Source organism: Equus caballus, chromosome 1 (assembly GCF_041296265.1).
Source record: "Equus caballus isolate H_3958 breed thoroughbred chromosome 1, TB-T2T, whole genome shotgun sequence".
Taxonomy (NCBI): domain Eukaryota; kingdom Metazoa; phylum Chordata; class Mammalia; order Perissodactyla; family Equidae; genus Equus; species Equus caballus.
In genome coordinates this window covers 29,723,803-29,740,442 of record NC_091684.1, presented here as the reverse complement: position 1 = coordinate 29,740,442, position 16,640 = coordinate 29,723,803, and the positions used below count along the sequence as shown (strand labels likewise).

Genomic DNA, 16,640 nt, shown 5'->3' with positions numbered 1-16,640 from the left:
TTCTTTAGTTGGGTGGGTTTGAGAAGGGACTAAACTCGCTAGACTCCTGCTGCCCAAGTACCCAGGCTGCAAACATGGCCCAGGTACCTGCAGACATCACAGTCTGTGCCTGCCCACAGGCTGCCTTGAGTGCCATAGAGGGAGGGAGGGAGCCCTAGGTGCCTCCCTGCAATACAGGCCAACTTCCTGTTTGTGCCTGTGGGTGGAACTTTATGAGTCTAAAGGAAACCTGGCCACGCTCCTTGGGGGGCCAGAACTGGCAGGGTTGGTTACCTGGTCAGACACCTACTCCAGGGGAGGGGGAAGCTGCTGGTTTTACCTGGGCAGCCCCAACCTGAGGGGGGTGTGTGTGTGTGTCTCTGGGGGGTCTGTTTTGGTGAAACCCGAGCCTTCTTTGTCTGCTTCCCAGGGGTTTTCCCTGCGTCTAGCGAGTGGGCTTAGAATGGAACAGGTTTGGCTCCCTATAGTGCAGGGGAGGTGGTAGTAAAGCCCTATAGCTGGCTTGGTTAGGGCAGTCAGGTAGCGTAGCTCAGTCACGTGCTGTTCGCCCCTTCCCCAGGTCGAAAACCAAATCCGGTAAACTGTGAAGTCAGTGGCCACAGGGGCAGCCTCAGGCCACCATCGAGCTACTGGTGGGCTTGGTACTGGGTAGGCTGTTGAGGGGGTGCTGGGCAGACCACTCCCCTCCCTGGGTCGGGGGCGCGGCCTCAGCCGCCCCGCCCCGCCAGGCCCGGCCAGGCGGGCGCCCGGAGTCCGGAGCCCGGAGCGGGCTTGAGAGCCGGCGGATCTGCGGCGAGGAGGTGCCCGCGCTGGAGCAAGAGCCGGGCGGGAGCTGGAGCCGGGGCGCAGGTGGCGCTGGGTGAGTGGTGGGGCCGCGGAGGTGCAGGAACTCCCGCCTTTCGCACGTCCCCGTTCCGGAGCGAACTTTCCCGGTCTGGGGAAGCTGGGGGTTGGGGTGAGGAGGGGTGTCCTCACTCTGAGGAGCGCAGGCGAGGAGTCTGAACAGGGAACCGACACAGAAACTCGCACTGACGGGCCCACACAGGCATGCACGCAGCCCCACGCATGCACTTGGGACACACGAACACACGTGCACTTCAGAAAGAACGAACCCAGTGGGTTATCCTTGCAGTTCCTGGAGCAGCACCACTGGCCCGCACGGATCCCCAGCAGACGGGGCGCTCTACTGTCCAGCGTACTTGACAGGGTGGGAGAAAAGGGGCGCCCCAGTGACCGCTGACGGGGGCGGGCCGGGTGGGACATCTCCGGAGGTTCCTGCTTCCCAGCTGCCCTCAGGTGAAGACTAAGACGTAAACAAGCGCCGAGCACGTGATCCACTGGCAGACCAGTGGGCTGTGCCCACCCCACCCCCCGCAGTCCAGGGAGACTTTGGAAGGTTTCGTGCCGGGCTGTATTCCATTCTCCGCCTCGAGAGGTGATAAACCCTCCCCCAGAAATGGGAGCACAACGCCCCCTGGAGTTGGGTAGCGCAGAGGACGGAAGATTGTCGTGCTAGGGTGGGTTTACCTGTGCTCCTCGCCTTCCTTCTCCCCAACACATTCATGGTGCCTTCATCGCTGAAGGTATCGGAGGGGGGGCGGGCACTATTCTTGATGGCAGTGTACAGCAGCCCCCGCCCCATACCTCCAGCCAGGGGAGTCGCTACCTGAGCGTCTAGGGGTCCCCTTCCTACTAGCACTTTTTCTTGCAGAACTGGGAGCTCCTCCCCCCCAGTGTAGGAGCAGAAGGCCCACTCGTGCAAGAGGGGGAGTCCCCCTTCCCCAGAGAATGCATGAGCGTAAACATCCCCTCTACACCAGAGTGGGCCCATCTCCCTCCGGTAGAAGGGAGGATGAACCCCTCCTCCCCCCAGGGAATGAGGGAGTGGGCAGCAGTCCTGGGCCTCCCTCCCCGCCCCACCCCCAACCCCTACACACACGCTGAGTCCAGCTGCTGCCTGAGCTTCTGGGCAGGCTGCCAGAAAGGGGAGGAGGCTGCTGGTGCCCCAAGAGGCTGGGATCAGGGCAAGGCCAGAGGAGGGGTCTCTCCTTGGGAGAGGGGCTCCTTCTATCCTGGTGAGACTGAGGGTCTGGGGTGAGCCTGAGGGTGGCTGGGTTATGTTTCCCTTTCCAGGGAAAAAGAAAGAAAAACAGCCCTTTCCATAGAGCTAAAAATAGAGCTGAGAGCCAGCCAGGGCTGTGGCCTGGAAGGGGGGGATGCTCCTTCCTGGGGCAGAGGAGCTCTGGCAGGCCTTGGTCCTGGGCTAGGTGGGAGCAGGAGGCTGTCCTTGCCCAGGGGTGCAGGCATCGGCTGACCTGACTGGGTCACAGAAACCCCTATGGGAAAGTCCGTGTGGTAGAATGTTTGTGAAATATGTGTATGTGTAAGAAGTTGTCTGTGTGACTGTGAATAAGATTGTCAATGTGTGAAAGATGCTTAGAAGCCTAAGTATATTTAAGATTGTGACTGAGTGGGAAGGACTACGAGTTGTTGTGAAAGCCTGAGCACAACAAGGTCTGTGACACCAAGCATGTCTCTGTGTGTGAGTTGGCCTAGAAGACTATGGAAAGAAGGAACATGGAACCAGGTGATGAATGAGCCCATGTGATTGTGGCTGTGTGAGCCTGAATGTGGGAAAGGTCGTGTGGGTGTTAAGAAGCTTGTGTTGTTTGCGAGGGGGTGAGGATATGTGTGACCCTGGGAAGACAGCGGAATGTTGTCTTCTGTGAGGCTGCTGTAGGTTTGGACTGTAGGTTTGGACCTGCTCACTCCAGGGAGTGATGGGGGCTAGGGGCTGCCTCTCTCCGAGCAATGACCTTTCTCTTAGCAAATGACTCTGGAGGAAGGTTGAGGAGCACAGAGCCACGCCTAGGGCTGGTCTGGTCTCGCGGGGTAGAGGGTACAGTGCTGAGGAGTCGGATAGGGGTCCCTAAGATGGGGGGGGGGGGTGACTGGGTGTGCTCTCCGGATGGGCCGCCAGGGGGCGCCGCCTCGGCAAATGAAGTGTGCCGCCTCCAACCCGCGCGGGGTGGGGCAGGCACGGCCCGAGCCTCGGCCCCGACCTGTGCTGGCGCGCAGGGCCCGGGCAGCGGGGAGAGTCGGGGGCAGCTGACCCTCGGCCTCCCCCGGTGGACTCCGAAGCCGGAGAGTGTGTCTTGGGGGAGGCTTCGACTAGAGGAGCCGAGGGGGAAGGGCGGTCGCCGCGGCGCCTGGCGCTTTGTGCTCAAACAATGACCAGCTGCCGCTGGCCCCGGGGCCCGGGTAGGGGTAGAGGGTGACCCGCCGCTGCCAATTCCTGAGCCGACCGAGCCCCCAGACACACGACCACCGGGCCTCGGAGGGAGGGATCCTGAGCCCAGCTGTGCAGCCCCTGCGTGCGCCCCGCAGGACACGCGTGACGCGGGGTGCCTGCGCGAGTCCGCGCCCCGGGGGCGGGGACGCCCCTCGGACCCCTCCCCCGCGCTGCGCCGCCCTCTGGGCCCGGCGGGGGTTGGCCCGGGTTGGGGGCGCCGTGGAGGCGGGGCCGGGGCGGCCGGGCGGCTCCGAGTGGCCGCGCGCGGGCTGGAGCCGGGCGGCGCGCCTGTGGAGGGAGCGCTGGGGCGGCCCGGGGCTGAGCATGGAGCAGCGCGGCGGAGGTGAGGGGGCGCCGGGGCTGGGAGGCGACCTGGGGCGCCCCCCACTTCTGCGCGGCGGGGTGCATGGGGAGGCGGCATTCCACGGCTTCCCCCACTGGAAGCGGGGACGAGGGTGGACTCTGGAGGGTGGGTTGGGGCCCCCGGCTTCCTGTCGCGGAAGGGGAACTCGTGACCCCAGACTCGATCCCGCTTGACTGGTCCTTGGAGTTTAGTGAGGGGGAGACTTTCCCCAACTCTTCAGCCCCCGAAGCAGGTCTGCGCGAGCTTGGCCCTGGCCAGACCTGTCTCGGGCCCTGGCTGAACCCAGCCCTCAGCTCCCCCTACCCCCTCAGGGGGGATGTGTGCGCTGTGCCCGAAGGATTGCTCAAGGAGCGCTGGGGAGAGCGAGGGGTTCCCTTCCCACAGCCACAAACGCATTTCTCAAAATGGAGCCTCCACTTGCCCCTCCTTCTCTCTCGGGCTCCAAGAGCGGGAGCCAGGCTGGCCAGGCCTAGCTTTCCAGACGCCTGGCTTTGGCTCCCTGGGTGTCTAGCTCTCAGGGCCCAGCTTTATATCTCTTCTGGGTTTAGGGGCCCCTGGCTGACTGAGTCCGCCTGTCTCCTTGTCTGTCTGACCCTGGGGCCTCTCTGAGTCTTTGTCTCTTGTCTTTTGGTCCCCTGTCTCTCTGAGTCTGTCTGTCTCCTCCTCTTGTTTTCACTTTCTCTGTGCTCACTGAAGTGGGGAAGTGCAGACAGAGGTGCCAACCCCCATTGCCCCCTAAGAAGCCCCTTCCCCACTGTTTTCTTCATGCCCTGGAGTGGCCTGCAAGAAGGCAGAGGAGGGGGTGTTCCATCCACTTCCCTCAGGGCTGGCACTTGTGGGGTGAACTCAGCCCCTGCCAGAGAGGAGCCTCTGATTGCTCGTGGGTACTGCTAACCCCCACCCCCAGCTCCCAGCTCCTCCTGCCTCGGTCTGGACATCTTCCTGGTTCTCAGGGTCTTTTGACTTGAGTGGGGAGGGAGATGGACTCAGTGGAATACAAGCAAGAAAGAAGGCAAGCAGATCAGGCAAAGGATGTCTCTCCTCCCCCACCTCCAGTGAGTGACAGAAACCAGTTGGCCCTGCATGCCACCCAGAACCCACTCTCACCTGTGCTCCTATTCACACACACTCCTCTGTACACACTTGTGCACACTCACTTTCTTATTCACACAGTCACATAAGATACATGTGAGTTTACACATTAAACTCTTGTGTATATGAATGGACATCTGTCCAAACATGTTCTTTCATACAATCACACTCATACAGCACAAATTCACTTACTATATATGCATTTATAACTTCCACATACTTTCTAAGAGTGATCCCTGTTATACACACACACTCTTGTAAGCTACGCACATATGAATTCACACATTTACTCATGTAGATGAATGTACTGATAGATGTAGCCAACATATTTATATACTCACACATTCATGATGTTTTCGTATACACACACAGTTCACATTTTCACGCTCCTGTGCACACAGTCTCACACACACAAACAAGTACATGCACACACTCCTGCTCCTACGCAATTCTCTGTCCACTTCTTGGCCCCCGCTCTGCGTGATGACTTCAGCAGATGCCTGAGCCCTGGTCTTCGGCCTCAGGACTGGGGAGGGAGTTCCGGGTGGAGGCTGGCTGTCCCCTTCCAGGAAGGAGCAGGCCTGGGAGGCGGAGCCCTCTTCCCTGAGCTCCAGGGAAGTGAGATCTTGGAGCAGCTGCCAGAGGTGATGGTGGGGCTTCTGTCCTCATCCCCTCGGGGTGACTCTGGAGAACATCTAAAGCTGGAAGTTGTCATAGAGGTTGGCACTGGGCCTGTGTAGGTTCCTTTAGGCCCAACCGATTGGGTGTGGTGAGGCTAGCCGTTGTCATGGAAATAAGCATATGTCTGCATCCACCTCTGGCAGGCAGGAGACCCCAGAGGGCACCTGTGGGCTCCCTAAGAGCTCTGGGTTTCTTGTTTGGCCGGCTCCACCCTTGCCGCCTCTCTGTCTGGGAGAAACTGAGGCCCAGCTGGGGGAGGCTGGGCACTGCCTGGCCTTGGCTCTTTGTTCCCTAATTACCATCTGAGTTGCTGGCTGCGTCCCTGAGGTTGCCGCTGCCCAAACTGCCCTCTAATGAGGCCACCTGTCCCAGGGGACCAAGGACCTGTGTGGGAGCTGGTACAGAGGGCTCCCTCCCTAACTGGAGTCCTAGCCTCTGTGGGGGATGCAGGTCTGGACTGGGGCCTGGGCCTCTGCTGCCAAGGGCCCTGCATAACTACCAGGCCTCCCATCCCCTTGCCATCCCTGCCCGGAGACTCAGTCCTCAGCCCTGTTCAGCCCAGAGTTAGCAGTGGTCTTGGCCCAGGGAGAACTGAGGTTTGTGCCAGTGCTTGGAGAGGGAGCCTTGGGGGCATGAGGGCTTGTTACCGATATCAGGGGGCTGTTTGACCTGGGACAAGAGGTCAGGAGAGGGACTCAGGGTCTTGAATAGGGAGTGAGCTCAAGGTGGAAGGACTCTGACACCACTGCCCTGCTCACAGGTTCCCCTGGAGGCCCTTGGCCAGGCCTGAGCCTCTGCCACCATGGCCATTGTGCAGACTCTGCCACTGCCACTGGAGCCTGCTCCTGAGGCTGCCACGGCCCCACAAGCTCCAGCCATGGGCAGCGTGAGCAGCCTCATCTCAGGCCGGCCCTGCCCTGGAGGGCCAGCTCCTCCCCGCCACCATGGCCCCCCTGGGCCCACCTTCTTCCGCCAGCAGGATGGGCTGCTGCGGGGTGGCTACGAGGCACAGGAGCCACTGTGCCCAGCTGTGCCCCCCAGGAAGGCTGTCCCTGGCACCAGCTTTACCTACATCAACGAGGACTTCCGGACAGAGTCACCCCCCAGCCCAAGCAGTGACATTGAGGATGCCCGAGAGCAGCGGGCACGCAATGCCCATCTCCGCGGACCCCCACCGAAGCTCATCCCTGTCTCCGGGAAGCTGGAGAAGGTGAGGACCAGCGCTTCCTTTGGGGCCTGGGTGGAATCAGGAGCCCCCTGGAGAAGCTGGAATTTGGAGGCCAATTTAGAGGAAAACATGTGGGCCCCAGAATCATCAGACCTGGGTTCTAATCCCAGCTCTGCCTCGTTCTGGCTGTACGGCCTCAGTAAAGTCACTTAACCTGTCTGAGCCAAAGTTTCTGTATGTGTGAAATGGAGGTAATAGGTCAGATCTCATAGGATTGCTGTGAGAATTAAATCAAATAATGTATGTAAGTGTTTAGCCTAGTGCCTGGCCCATAATATGTACTCAATAAATGTTAGCTGCTTAAGTTACTGTTACGGTACAACCATGGTGTGTTTGACCTTGAGCGAGGCCTTTAACTTTGCTGAGCCTCCAGTTGCTCACCTGTAGTATGGGGATAGTGATAACGTTTTGCTGGTTTGGCTGCTGTAATCATTAGAGATGAACCTTTTAAATTGCTTGACGCAAGGCTGATGCTTAGGAGGCCCTCAGCCAGTGGTAGCAATTGTTATTAATATTTGGGGATTAGGGACCCTGCATGGGAGGGCAGGGAATGTGATAAGGACTTTGAAAGGTTGGGCAGCTCATCCCCAGTGTCACATGGCACCTCATTTCAGAACATGGAGAAAATCCTGATTCGCCCAACAGCCTTCAAGCCAGTACTGCCCAAGCCTCGAGGGGCACCGTCCCTACCTAGCTTCCTGGGTCCTCGGGCCGCCGGACTGTCTGGGAGCCAGGGAAGCCTAACACAGCTGTTTGGGGGCCCTGCCTCCTCTTCCTCTTCCTCCTCCTCCTCGGCTGCCGACAAACCCCTGGCACTGAGTGGCTGGGCCAGTGGCTGCCCATCGGGGACGCTGTCTGACTCTGGCCGAAACTCATTGTCCAGCCTGCCCACTTACAGCACCGGGGGTGCTGAGCCGGCCACCAACTCCCCAGGCAGCCACCTGCCCTCCCACGGCCCTGGGCGGGGGGCACTGCCTGGGCCAGCCCGAGGGGCCCCTACTGGGCCCTCCCACTCGGACAGTGGCCGCTCTTCCTCTAGCAAGAGCACAGGCTCCCTGGGGGGCCGTGTGGCTGGGGGGCTCTTGGGCAGCGGTCCCCGGGGCTCCCCTGACAGTAGCTCCTGTGGGGAGCGCTCCCCACCCCCACCGCCGCCCCCACCACCCCCTTCGGACGAGGCCCTGCTGCACTGTGTCCTGGAAGGAAAGCTCCGTGACCGTGAGGCAGAGCTGCAGCAGCTGCGGGACAGTCTGGACGAGAGTGAGGTGACCGTGTGTCAGGTGTGATCAGCGGCAGTAGTGGGGGTGGCCTTGCAGGACATCCGGAGGCACTGGGGGTCCAAGGAGCATTTCCGTGTGTGCTGGGGGGCAGGGGTTGGGCAGTGGCTGTTGTGGCCCCATCCCCACCCCAACTGTCTGGCTTAACCTGTAGAGGGGTGAGGATTCAAACCCAGCCCCGGACTGGAGCAAGTTACATAATTGTACTGAGCCTCAGTTTCCTCATCTATAAATGGGGATGTTTCTGGCCTCATAGAGATTACAAGGATTAAGTAAGGCGAAGAGTGTAAAGTGCCTAGAATATGCCTGGGACCTAGGAAGTGCTACCTCAGTGCTTGCTATTACTGTTGTTGTTTCTGTTATCATAAAAGTAGCAGTTATTATTGTTATTATAATTATTATCATTGTTAATGGAACCTGCCCTCCCTGAGCCCAGGCCACTGGGCAACCAGAGCATTCGGTGCTTAGGGCGTTGGGGTGGCCGGGGCTCAAGGTTTGGAGGAGCTGCCAGGACCCAGGTCTGCCTTCTTGCCCACAGGGCTACGAGGACCGGCAGCGGCACTGGCAGAGAGAGCGCGAGGCCCTGCGCGAGGACGGCACGGCCCAGGCACAGCGAGCACAGCGGGCCCAGCAGCTGCTGCAGCTGCAGGTGTTCCAGCTGCAGCAGGAGAAGCGGCAGCTGCAGGATGACTTTGCGCAGCTGCTGCAGGAACGAGAGCAGCTGGAGCGGCGCTGCGCCACCTTTGAGCGGGAGCAGCGGGAGCTCGGGCCACGGCTGGAGGAGACCAAGTGGGAGGTGGGCCAGACCCAGAGGGGCAGGGAGTGGGGCCCTATGGAACAAGCCTTGGAAAGGGGGGCCCAGCCACACACCCTCTGCCTGCCACCTCCAGAGGGCCTCCCCTTCCTCACCTCTGTGAGACGAGGACCCCTCTCCGATTTCCCTCTCTGGGGGGCGGTTTCCTTGGGCCTCCATGTTAGCTCTCCTCACTGGTCTGGTCTAGTGCCCACGTAGCCAGTAGCATTCCCATCCACTGCCTTCTAGCCAATAATAAGAGTAAGAATGTAGTGCTTGCTATGCGCCAGGCACTGTTCTAAGCATGTTACATAGAGTGTATCATTTAATCCTCATAACAGCCCTATGAGATGGGTACTGTTAACATCCCCGTTTTAGAGATGAGGAAACTGAGGCCCAGAACTCCTGGAGCCCCACATCACACCTACTCAGTGGCAGAGCTGAGCCTTGAACCCAGGCATTCTGGCTCTGATGTCTGTGCTTTTAACCAACACACTGTAATGCCTCTCAACTGGGCACTGCCCTCAGTTGCTCCCACTCCCACAAAATCTGCCACCCCCTAGTCTCCAGGCCTCTGCCGTGCTTCATGGTGGTTTTAAGACACCCAGTATGACTTTGGATATGTCACTAGGCTCGCCTCAGTGTCTTCATCTGTAAAATGGGTATAATGATCAAACCTCCTCTCCCCAGATGCCCAGCATGATGTCAGGACCTCACCCCCTGTGAGAACTCTTCTCACCATCCTTCCCGGCTCCCTCCCACCCCCAGGTGTGCCAGAAGTCAGGCGAGATCTCCCTGCTGAAGCAGCAACTGAAGGAGTCTCAGGCAGAGCTGGTGCAGAAGGGCAGTGAGCTGGTGGCCCTGCGGGTGGCGCTGCGGGAGGCCCGGGCGGCACTGCGGGTCAGTGAGGGCCGGGCACGGGGCCTCCAGGAGGCAGCCCGAGCTCGGGAGCTGGAGCTGGAGGCCTGTTCCCAGGAGCTACAACGGCACCGCCAGGAGGCTGAGCGGCTACGGGAGAAAGCTGGGCAGTTGGACACCGAGGCGGCCGGCCTCCGGGAACCCCCTGTGCCACCTGCCATGGCTGACCCATTCCTCCTGGCTGAGAGCGATGAGGCCAAGGCGCAGAGGGCAGCAGCCGGGGTGGGGGGCAGCCTGCGGGCCCAGGTGGAACGGCTGCGGGCAGAGCTACAGCGGGAGCGGCGGCGGGGCGAGGAGCAGCGGGACAGCTTCGAGGGGGAGCGGCTGGCCTGGCAGGCAGAGAAGGAGCAGGTGATCCGCTACCAGAAGCAGCTGCAGCACAACTATATCCAGATGTACCGGCGTAACCGGCAGCTGGAGCAGGAGCTGCAGCAGCTCAGCCTGGAGCTGGAGGCCCGGGAGCTCGCTGACCTGGGCCTGGCCGAGCCAGCCCCCTGCATCTGCCTGGAAGAGATCACCGCCACCGAAATCTAGGGCCCTTGGCATCCCAGCTCTGCCAGGAGCTCTGCTGAGGGGGGCAGTAGCCTCAGGTGCACTGAGGGCCCCAGAGCCACTTGTCCCCTGGGATTCAGGCCTCAGGGCCTCTGCCAGGAACTCAGGGTTGCCCTATGACTTGGATGAGCAACATCAGACTCCTTGAAGGTCCCTGTGTTCACCGTCACGCAGAGTCATAACTCACTCAACCCATTTCACTCCCCAACTGCTGCCAGTGCCACTCTGCTAACCCATGCACCCCAGACACTCGCCAGCCCTCCCAGCCAGGGGGGTACAAAGAGAAAGGGGCTCCCTCATCTCCACATTCTCCCCCACCCCAAAGCCAGAGAGAGCCAGACAGCGCCAGCTGCTCCAGATGTGCCTGCCCCCACCCTCCCCATGTTGAGGGCCAGGGCTGGGACTGAGGTCTGATCCCCAGGTTCCAGCTCTGCAGCCTCTCTCCTGGGGTGAGGGGGCTGTAGTCAGACCAAAGGAAGAACTCAGAAATGTTTTGTTTATTTGTGTTTGTGACCAAGTGGCCCCTCCCCACACCCAGATTTATGGCCTCGTTTTCACTTGTATATTTTTCACACTGTAAATTTCTTGTACAAACCCAAAGAAAAAATTAAAAAAAAATTTGTTTTTAAAAAAGGATTGAGTGTGCTGGATTAAGATTACAGGAACTTGTTAGACCCCCACTCCCTCTTTATTTGCTCTCTATTCCCCTACCCCTCATAGAGGTCTTAGGGGGAGAAAGGGTGATGGGGGAAGGATAAATCCAGTAGAAAGTCAGGTCCTAGTAGACCACAACATGAAACGGTCTCTCTGGGTTTGAGAAACTAGGAAGGACTTCCATCTTGTCCCTTGCAGAGAACACTGCTTGGGCCTAGGGGATGGATGGATGCAGTGACCCCTTGAGGGCCCTGTCTGAGAGCCCATGACCCTTAGTGCTTGGGGGCATCATGAGAAAGTGCCCACCAGTCCCAAGCTCCAGACCTTGGGTTTCTCAACCCCCTTCCTATCTTGGGAGGTTGGGGACAGTGAGTGGGTGACACAGGCTGCCCAGTGGCACCTTGTCCTTGACACCAAGTTTATCGAAAGAGCAGAGCCTTAATGACAACTGTGGAGGGAAGAAGGGAAATCTGAGCCACCAGTGTGCAGCTTTGGGAGTAGGCAAGGCGAGCAGGAGTGGGAGGGCCCCAAGCTCTGAGGAGGTAGGTGGGGTCTGAAGACAGGAGGTGGCTCCGTGGGAGGATGTGCGGTCGTGGGATAGGTGAGGAGAGTGGGGTTAGTATCAGGAGTCTGGAGGGTTGGAGAGAGAACGAGGCTGAGGGTCAGCTGGAGGAGCCTGGCATCGGGGGCGGGGAGAGGGGTCTGGCTCTTGGTGGGAAGGGCATTAATGAGAGGTTCTGGGAGTGAGTGGAAAGGAACTGGAAAACCATCAAGGGGTCAGCGAGCAGGGGAATGGTCTGCAGGAAGGTGCTGATCAGTGAGGGCAGATGAGTCAGAGGGTAAGGGTAGTGGGCCAGGCCCAGGGACCCTGACCACAAGCTCCATGGGTTCCCGAGCTTTGTTTCGATAAGCCCGGCGGATGGTGTCCACTGCTCGCTGGTGGGTCACCTGCTCCAGGCTCTCTCCATCCACTGCCACAAGCTCGAAGCCAGCCTGGGGTGGGGGTGAGAGAATCACAGCCCTCCCTCCTCAGGTCACCCCCACCCTACCACCCAACCTCTCACCTCCACCAGCTAGGACACTCCTCCCCATCTGGGTGGAGGGGATGGACAATGGGACTTTTGTGCCTGGAGCTGTTGGGGGCAGGGTGGGGTGCAGACAATGGCCCTTTGTCCCTTGGGGCTAGGGGTGGAACAGGATGGGCCGCCCTCAGGCCCAGGCTGGCATGAGGGGACAGATTTTTTTCTAGGCCTGCTCATCCCACAGGCCTGACCCCCCTGCCCCCAAGCCTCCTCCCACGACCTGGCCTAAGCAAGTCTGGCTGGAAGATGAGCGTGTGCCAGCCCCGCCCCTGCTAGAATTCAACTCCGGGCCTAGGGAGTGGGCCTGGTTGTTCTTCACCCACCTGAAGGGCCCCACTGAGGAAGGCGGCCCCCCCGGGGAAGATCTTTTCTATCTTCACCATGGGTTGCACCTTGGACTCAATGCCCCCAGAAATGCTGATGCCTAGTGAGAGTGAGAAACATGGGGTGACAGTGCAGCCACACCCCCAAAACCCAGAACTTCCAGGAGAAACCCAGGACCCCATCCCCACATCCATGGCCCCCAACTTCTCCCAAACCCCCAGATTCTGTTACTACTCAATCCTCAAGTCACTCCAAAATCTTCTAGGTCTCATCCCCCCCAAATGTGGACCCTCCCAACCATACCCCAATACCCAGATTCTTTTGCTAGGCCCAGGTGCCCTAGTCATACCCTCAAACCAAGCCCACCAACCTCAGCCAAACCCAAGAACCCCCCTGCCGGGCCCAGTCACAGCCAGACTCACCCAAGGACTGCTTCATCTTGGACAGCGTGACCGTCCTCAGCTCCCCACTAGGGGCCTTCATGGCTGCCTGCTCGGCTGTCCCACCAGTTCCAATCTCGGAGAGCCTTTGACTGCCCCCTACCTTGGTTGCCTGCCCATCCAGAGGTCGTGGAAGAGGGGGCCTGGCCTTCCGAGGCTTGTGGTAGCGCCCGTTGGCTGTGCTGGGGGCAGGGATAGGTGCCGGGGATGGGGAACGCCTGCGTCCCGGGGACTTGCCTCGGCCCCAGCTGTGGCTGCGGCTGCGGCTCTGGGCCAGGCCCTGGCTCTGGCTCTGACGAGGGTCCTCTCGGGTCAGGGGTTCTGTTAGCAGCCAGTTAGGCCTCGGGGGCCGGGGAGCCACAGCTGGTGGCTGTGGTGGGGGTGTGCAGGCGCCTCGGCGTGGGGCGAAGGCATCTACTGGCACGTCTTGGAGAGGGGGGATTCCTTTATGAGGGTGGCGGGGGTCAGAGGCACTCAGGGAGACCTGGAGGCCCCCCAGCCGCTCCCCATCGCCTTCATCCTCCGAGAAGCCATTCACAGGCAGCAGGTAGAAGCCTCCACGGCTGTCTGGGGAAGAGGGCCGAGGTCAGAATGCCCAGGCCACCTTGCCAGGCCCCAGTCCTTGCCTTCGGTGGTGTAGGGTCTATAGACCCAGGCCTGGGGTTGCTCAGGCCCTATGGCAGTGCTCCCCACAATGAGGGACGCTGCCTGGGTTCTATTGTAATGGTATTTTAATACTTTCTACGCTAATAGTTACAGTTTTATTTTAATATGTCTAAGAAAAAACATGACTTGCACACCAAACTGGTAATTTCTCAGAGATTACTGCATAGAATGAGACTAGATTTAACAAGTGAGTGAGTTTAAAATCAATTATCAAGTAAATAATAGTATAGGCAGTGAGTGGATGTGATAAAAATGGTCCAGGTGGACAAAGGATTTCCTTCAGGGAACCACACGTACTTCTGAAGCCAGGACTCTCCACGTGCATGGGACAAGGACAGAAGGCCCGTTCTCCCTTCCCCAATCCCCCAGAAGTGTGACCTCTCCCTGAGTTCTGGGACTCTGACTGACCAGGCACAGGGGTGATGAGGTGACGCTTGGGCGGTGTGTCCTGCCGGGCTGGTCGCAAGGCAGGAGGCCGTACTAGTTGGAGAGAAGAACAGGTCAGAGGCAGGGCCCCCCTGCCAGGCCCCCTGATGGACACAGCAGAAGGGGCGCAGGCAATCTCTGCCTCGCTCTCCACTGGGAGACCCCACCCCCATCCCCAGCTGGGGCTCAGTATCCACAAGTTCTGCCCCGACCTCCCCCGCCCCCCCTACTGCTGACCTGCCCGGCTCCTGAGGGCCTCAAAAGCCTCCAGCTCCACCGGCATCACCATGCTGTCGAAGCGGCCCAGGTCCGTGGGGGCCACCACACTCCTGGGGGAGGGCAAGAGTTGGGGGGTGGGCAAGGGCTCAGTGCTAGGGGTGCCGAGAGGAGCTTCAGCCCTGGGGAGGTTGGGGGAGGTATCAGGGGTCCTCTCCCTGCCCACAACCCTGGCCCCACCTGATGTCCCTCAGCAGCAGCAGCTTCGCAGGCCTGTCCAGAATGGCCAGCAGGGGCCTCACCAGGTCCTCCACACCGCCCTCGTGCACATACTGCAGAGAGAGGCACCACGGGTCAGACAGCAGCAGGGACTGCCAGAGCAGGGCTTGGGGGAATGCCTGGGCAGGCAGGGGCTCCCTCCATTTAGGAAAGGTTCTCCCCATCCCCAGGCTGTCCACAGGATTGTCACGGTGACTAGGTGGGAGCCTGCAATAGTAATAACAGATCTGTAACAGCAAGAACAGCTTTGGGACAGGCACCTTTCTAAGCCTTTTACACATGGTCTCTTATTTAGCAACCACCCTGAGAGATGGTGTTAGCTATTCCCATTTTATAGATGAGGAAACTGAGGCTCAGAGAGAAGGACTTTGCCCAAGGCCACACAGATAAGGCCATGCAAACAGGGATTGGAACCTGAGAAGTCTGGCTCTTGCCTGCTCTGGTACCGGAAAAGGATATGCAGGGAGTGGACTCTCCTCCCTACCCCCACCTCCAGGCAGAAGGAAGGAATTTGAGCCAAACACTAGGCTGTGCGCCTGGCTGTTCCACCATGTTGTCTGCACACACACCTACAAATTAGACTTTGTTCAGGGCTGGAAGGGGGACCTTGGGGAAGGGATGGCCCCACAGAAAGCTTCCCCAGTCAGTACCCTGGGGGTGGAGGCCCTTCTGCCTGACACTGCCCGGATGCCACCAGCCCCGCCTTACCCCACCAACGCAAACTGGCAAACTGGCAAACTGGCAAACTGCGAGCCACCCTACTTGCACAGCACACTGCCCCATGGTGGCGAGAAGGAGACATGTACTGATTCAGGGAGACAGAATCTGGTAGGGCATAGACAGAAATAGCATGCCCTGGTGATCAGAATGGGACATTCATAAATATCAAGATATAAATAAATATAAACCGTGTGTGTGGCCCTAAACCACACACAAAGTTACAGGGACTTCCACATTCACAAATCAACAATGCACCCCCTTTTGTCTGGAGAGATACACACAATTGCACAGAACCAGCCACATATGTGCACACACATCAAGTCCACAAACATGCATTCACCGCCTACTAAATGCCAGGCCCTGTACTGGGCAGCGAGAGCACAACGACAAAAACTCTGTTCCAGCGCCTCAGGAGCTCAGTCTAGTGGGGACAAGAATGAGCCACATACACCAATGAACTATAAACTACTGGCAACGAGACAGAAGGAGTCTCAGAGGAGGGTAGAAGATCAGAGTAGGCTTCATGGAGGCAGTGACATTTACACTGACTCTTAAGGAGGGAACAGCATGAAAATTAGGAGGAAAGTGCTCCAGGATGATGTGGAATAATGGGTAGAAGGAAGTTTAACTTGACCGTGGGGTACATGAAGGGCATCCGTGAAGACTGCGCAGGTGGTGACTACAACGTGAATCGTGCAATTCATAACCTGTGGAACCCTCTGCGGTGACCAGGGGAAGATGATGATGTGGAGATATGGTTACTGTGGGGAAGCTGAGGTTAGTGGGCTGGGGAGTCAGATCAGGGAGGGCCTTGAATATAAAGATAAGGAACTTGTACTCCACTGTATTCTGCCAAAGATAAGAGGTCGCAAGGGGGCTTGGGGAGTATAAAGTGCTCAGAGACTGGTTTATAGTGCCTGGTCTGGTGGCTGTGGAGAGATGGCTCAGAGGAGGAGGGAGAAGGGAGGCTGGGGTTGGGGGCCAAACATCCGAATCAGTAGGGGAGCTTTATTAATCATTTCGGCCAGGGTTCCACTCCAGAGGGTCTGATTTCTTGGTGTGGGTGGGCTCGAGTCAGGTTTGCGTGGTACGCAGAGCTCCCCAGGTGCTATGGAGGCACAGCGGGAGGCGGTCCTGGGTTGCGCAGGGTGGGAGGAGCCGAGAGATGAGGAAAAAGAAGCCCACCAAAGAAGCAGGCACAGAGCCCCACCTAGTGGTCAGAGTTCGGAGTTGCAGACTCACGCAAGTCCCCTACTCAGCGCTCAGAGCTGAGTGGGCTCCTGAGGTTAGCCCAAAGCCCCTTAGCTGACCCCCAACATGCACCTCTATCTGCAGCTCTGCTGTAAACCAGGCCTGGGTAAAGGGATGCAGGAATTACCGCGCCTCAGTCTCCAAGTAACACACACATGCCTTAGCCAGACATGTTCACACACACACATATAATCATAGTTAAGGCGACGCAAACCCACGTACGCACACATCACACAGACGTACAACACAGCCCTCCCTGACCAAGGTGAGGGAGTGCAGGAACCACAAATGATTTCCTGAAACTCCTCAGCTTGCCCCAGCCCACAGGCTCACGTGTGCACTGACACGGATTCATCACAGGAAACCTGCGGGTTCTCGAGACAGAGGG

General features: G+C 58.9%; 2 protein-coding genes across 16 annotated transcripts in view; one reads left to right on the top strand and one right to left on the bottom strand.

The window, feature by feature from the left end:
• The first annotated feature begins 722 nt into the window (after positions 1 to 722).
• On the top strand, positions 723 to 10,830 carry LZTS2 (leucine zipper tumor suppressor 2). Of its 14 annotated transcripts, none has more exons than XM_070222654.1 (6): positions 724 to 859; positions 1,133 to 1,435; positions 6,190 to 6,639; positions 7,272 to 7,919; positions 8,470 to 8,727; positions 9,493 to 10,830. In XM_070222654.1, exons 3-6 carry the CDS (start codon positions 6,232 to 6,234, stop codon positions 10,174 to 10,176), a joined length of 1,998 nt encoding a protein of 665 aa, XP_070078755.1. In that variant the 5' UTR covers positions 724 to 859; positions 1,133 to 1,435; positions 6,190 to 6,231; the 3' UTR covers positions 10,177 to 10,830. The 14 variants fall into 14 exon arrangements, with proteins under 14 accessions (XP_070078738.1, XP_005602345.1, XP_070078779.1 ...); XM_070222639.1 differs by having other exon boundaries at positions 738 to 859; positions 1,133 to 1,517; XM_070222623.1 differs by having other exon boundaries at positions 757 to 859; positions 7,272 to 7,934.
• The window catches only part of PDZD7 (PDZ domain containing 7), a 19,164-nt gene continuing 13,197 nt past the window's right edge, over positions 10,674 to 16,640 (bottom strand). For both annotated transcript variants that reach the window (XM_070222585.1, XM_023640751.2), the window contains exons 13-18: positions 14,243 to 14,334; positions 14,024 to 14,115; positions 13,769 to 13,840; positions 12,677 to 13,261; positions 12,254 to 12,354; positions 10,674 to 11,841 (exon numbers count right to left, since the gene is read on the bottom strand). In XM_070222585.1, the coding sequence (XP_070078686.1) occupies positions 11,626 to 11,841; positions 12,254 to 12,354; positions 12,677 to 13,261; positions 13,769 to 13,840; positions 14,024 to 14,115; positions 14,243 to 14,334 (1,158 nt within the window). In that variant the 3' untranslated portion in view covers positions 10,674 to 11,625. The remainder of the gene's footprint in view (positions 11,842 to 12,253; positions 12,355 to 12,676; positions 13,262 to 13,768; positions 13,841 to 14,023; positions 14,116 to 14,242; positions 14,335 to 16,640) is intronic.

Coding starts and splice junctions, on each gene's coding strand:
- LZTS2 (XM_005602288.4), top strand. CDS start 6,232: ATGGCCATTGTGCAGACTCTGCCACTGCCACTGGAGCCTGCTCCTGAG. Junction 6,640..7,271: donor TCTCCGGGAAGCTGGAGAAG/GTGAGGACCAGC, acceptor ACCTCATTTCAG/AACATGGAGAAAATCCTGAT. Junction 7,935..8,469: donor GTGAGGTGACCGTGTGTCAG/GTGTGATCAGCG, acceptor TCTTGCCCACAG/GGCTACGAGGACCGGCAGCG.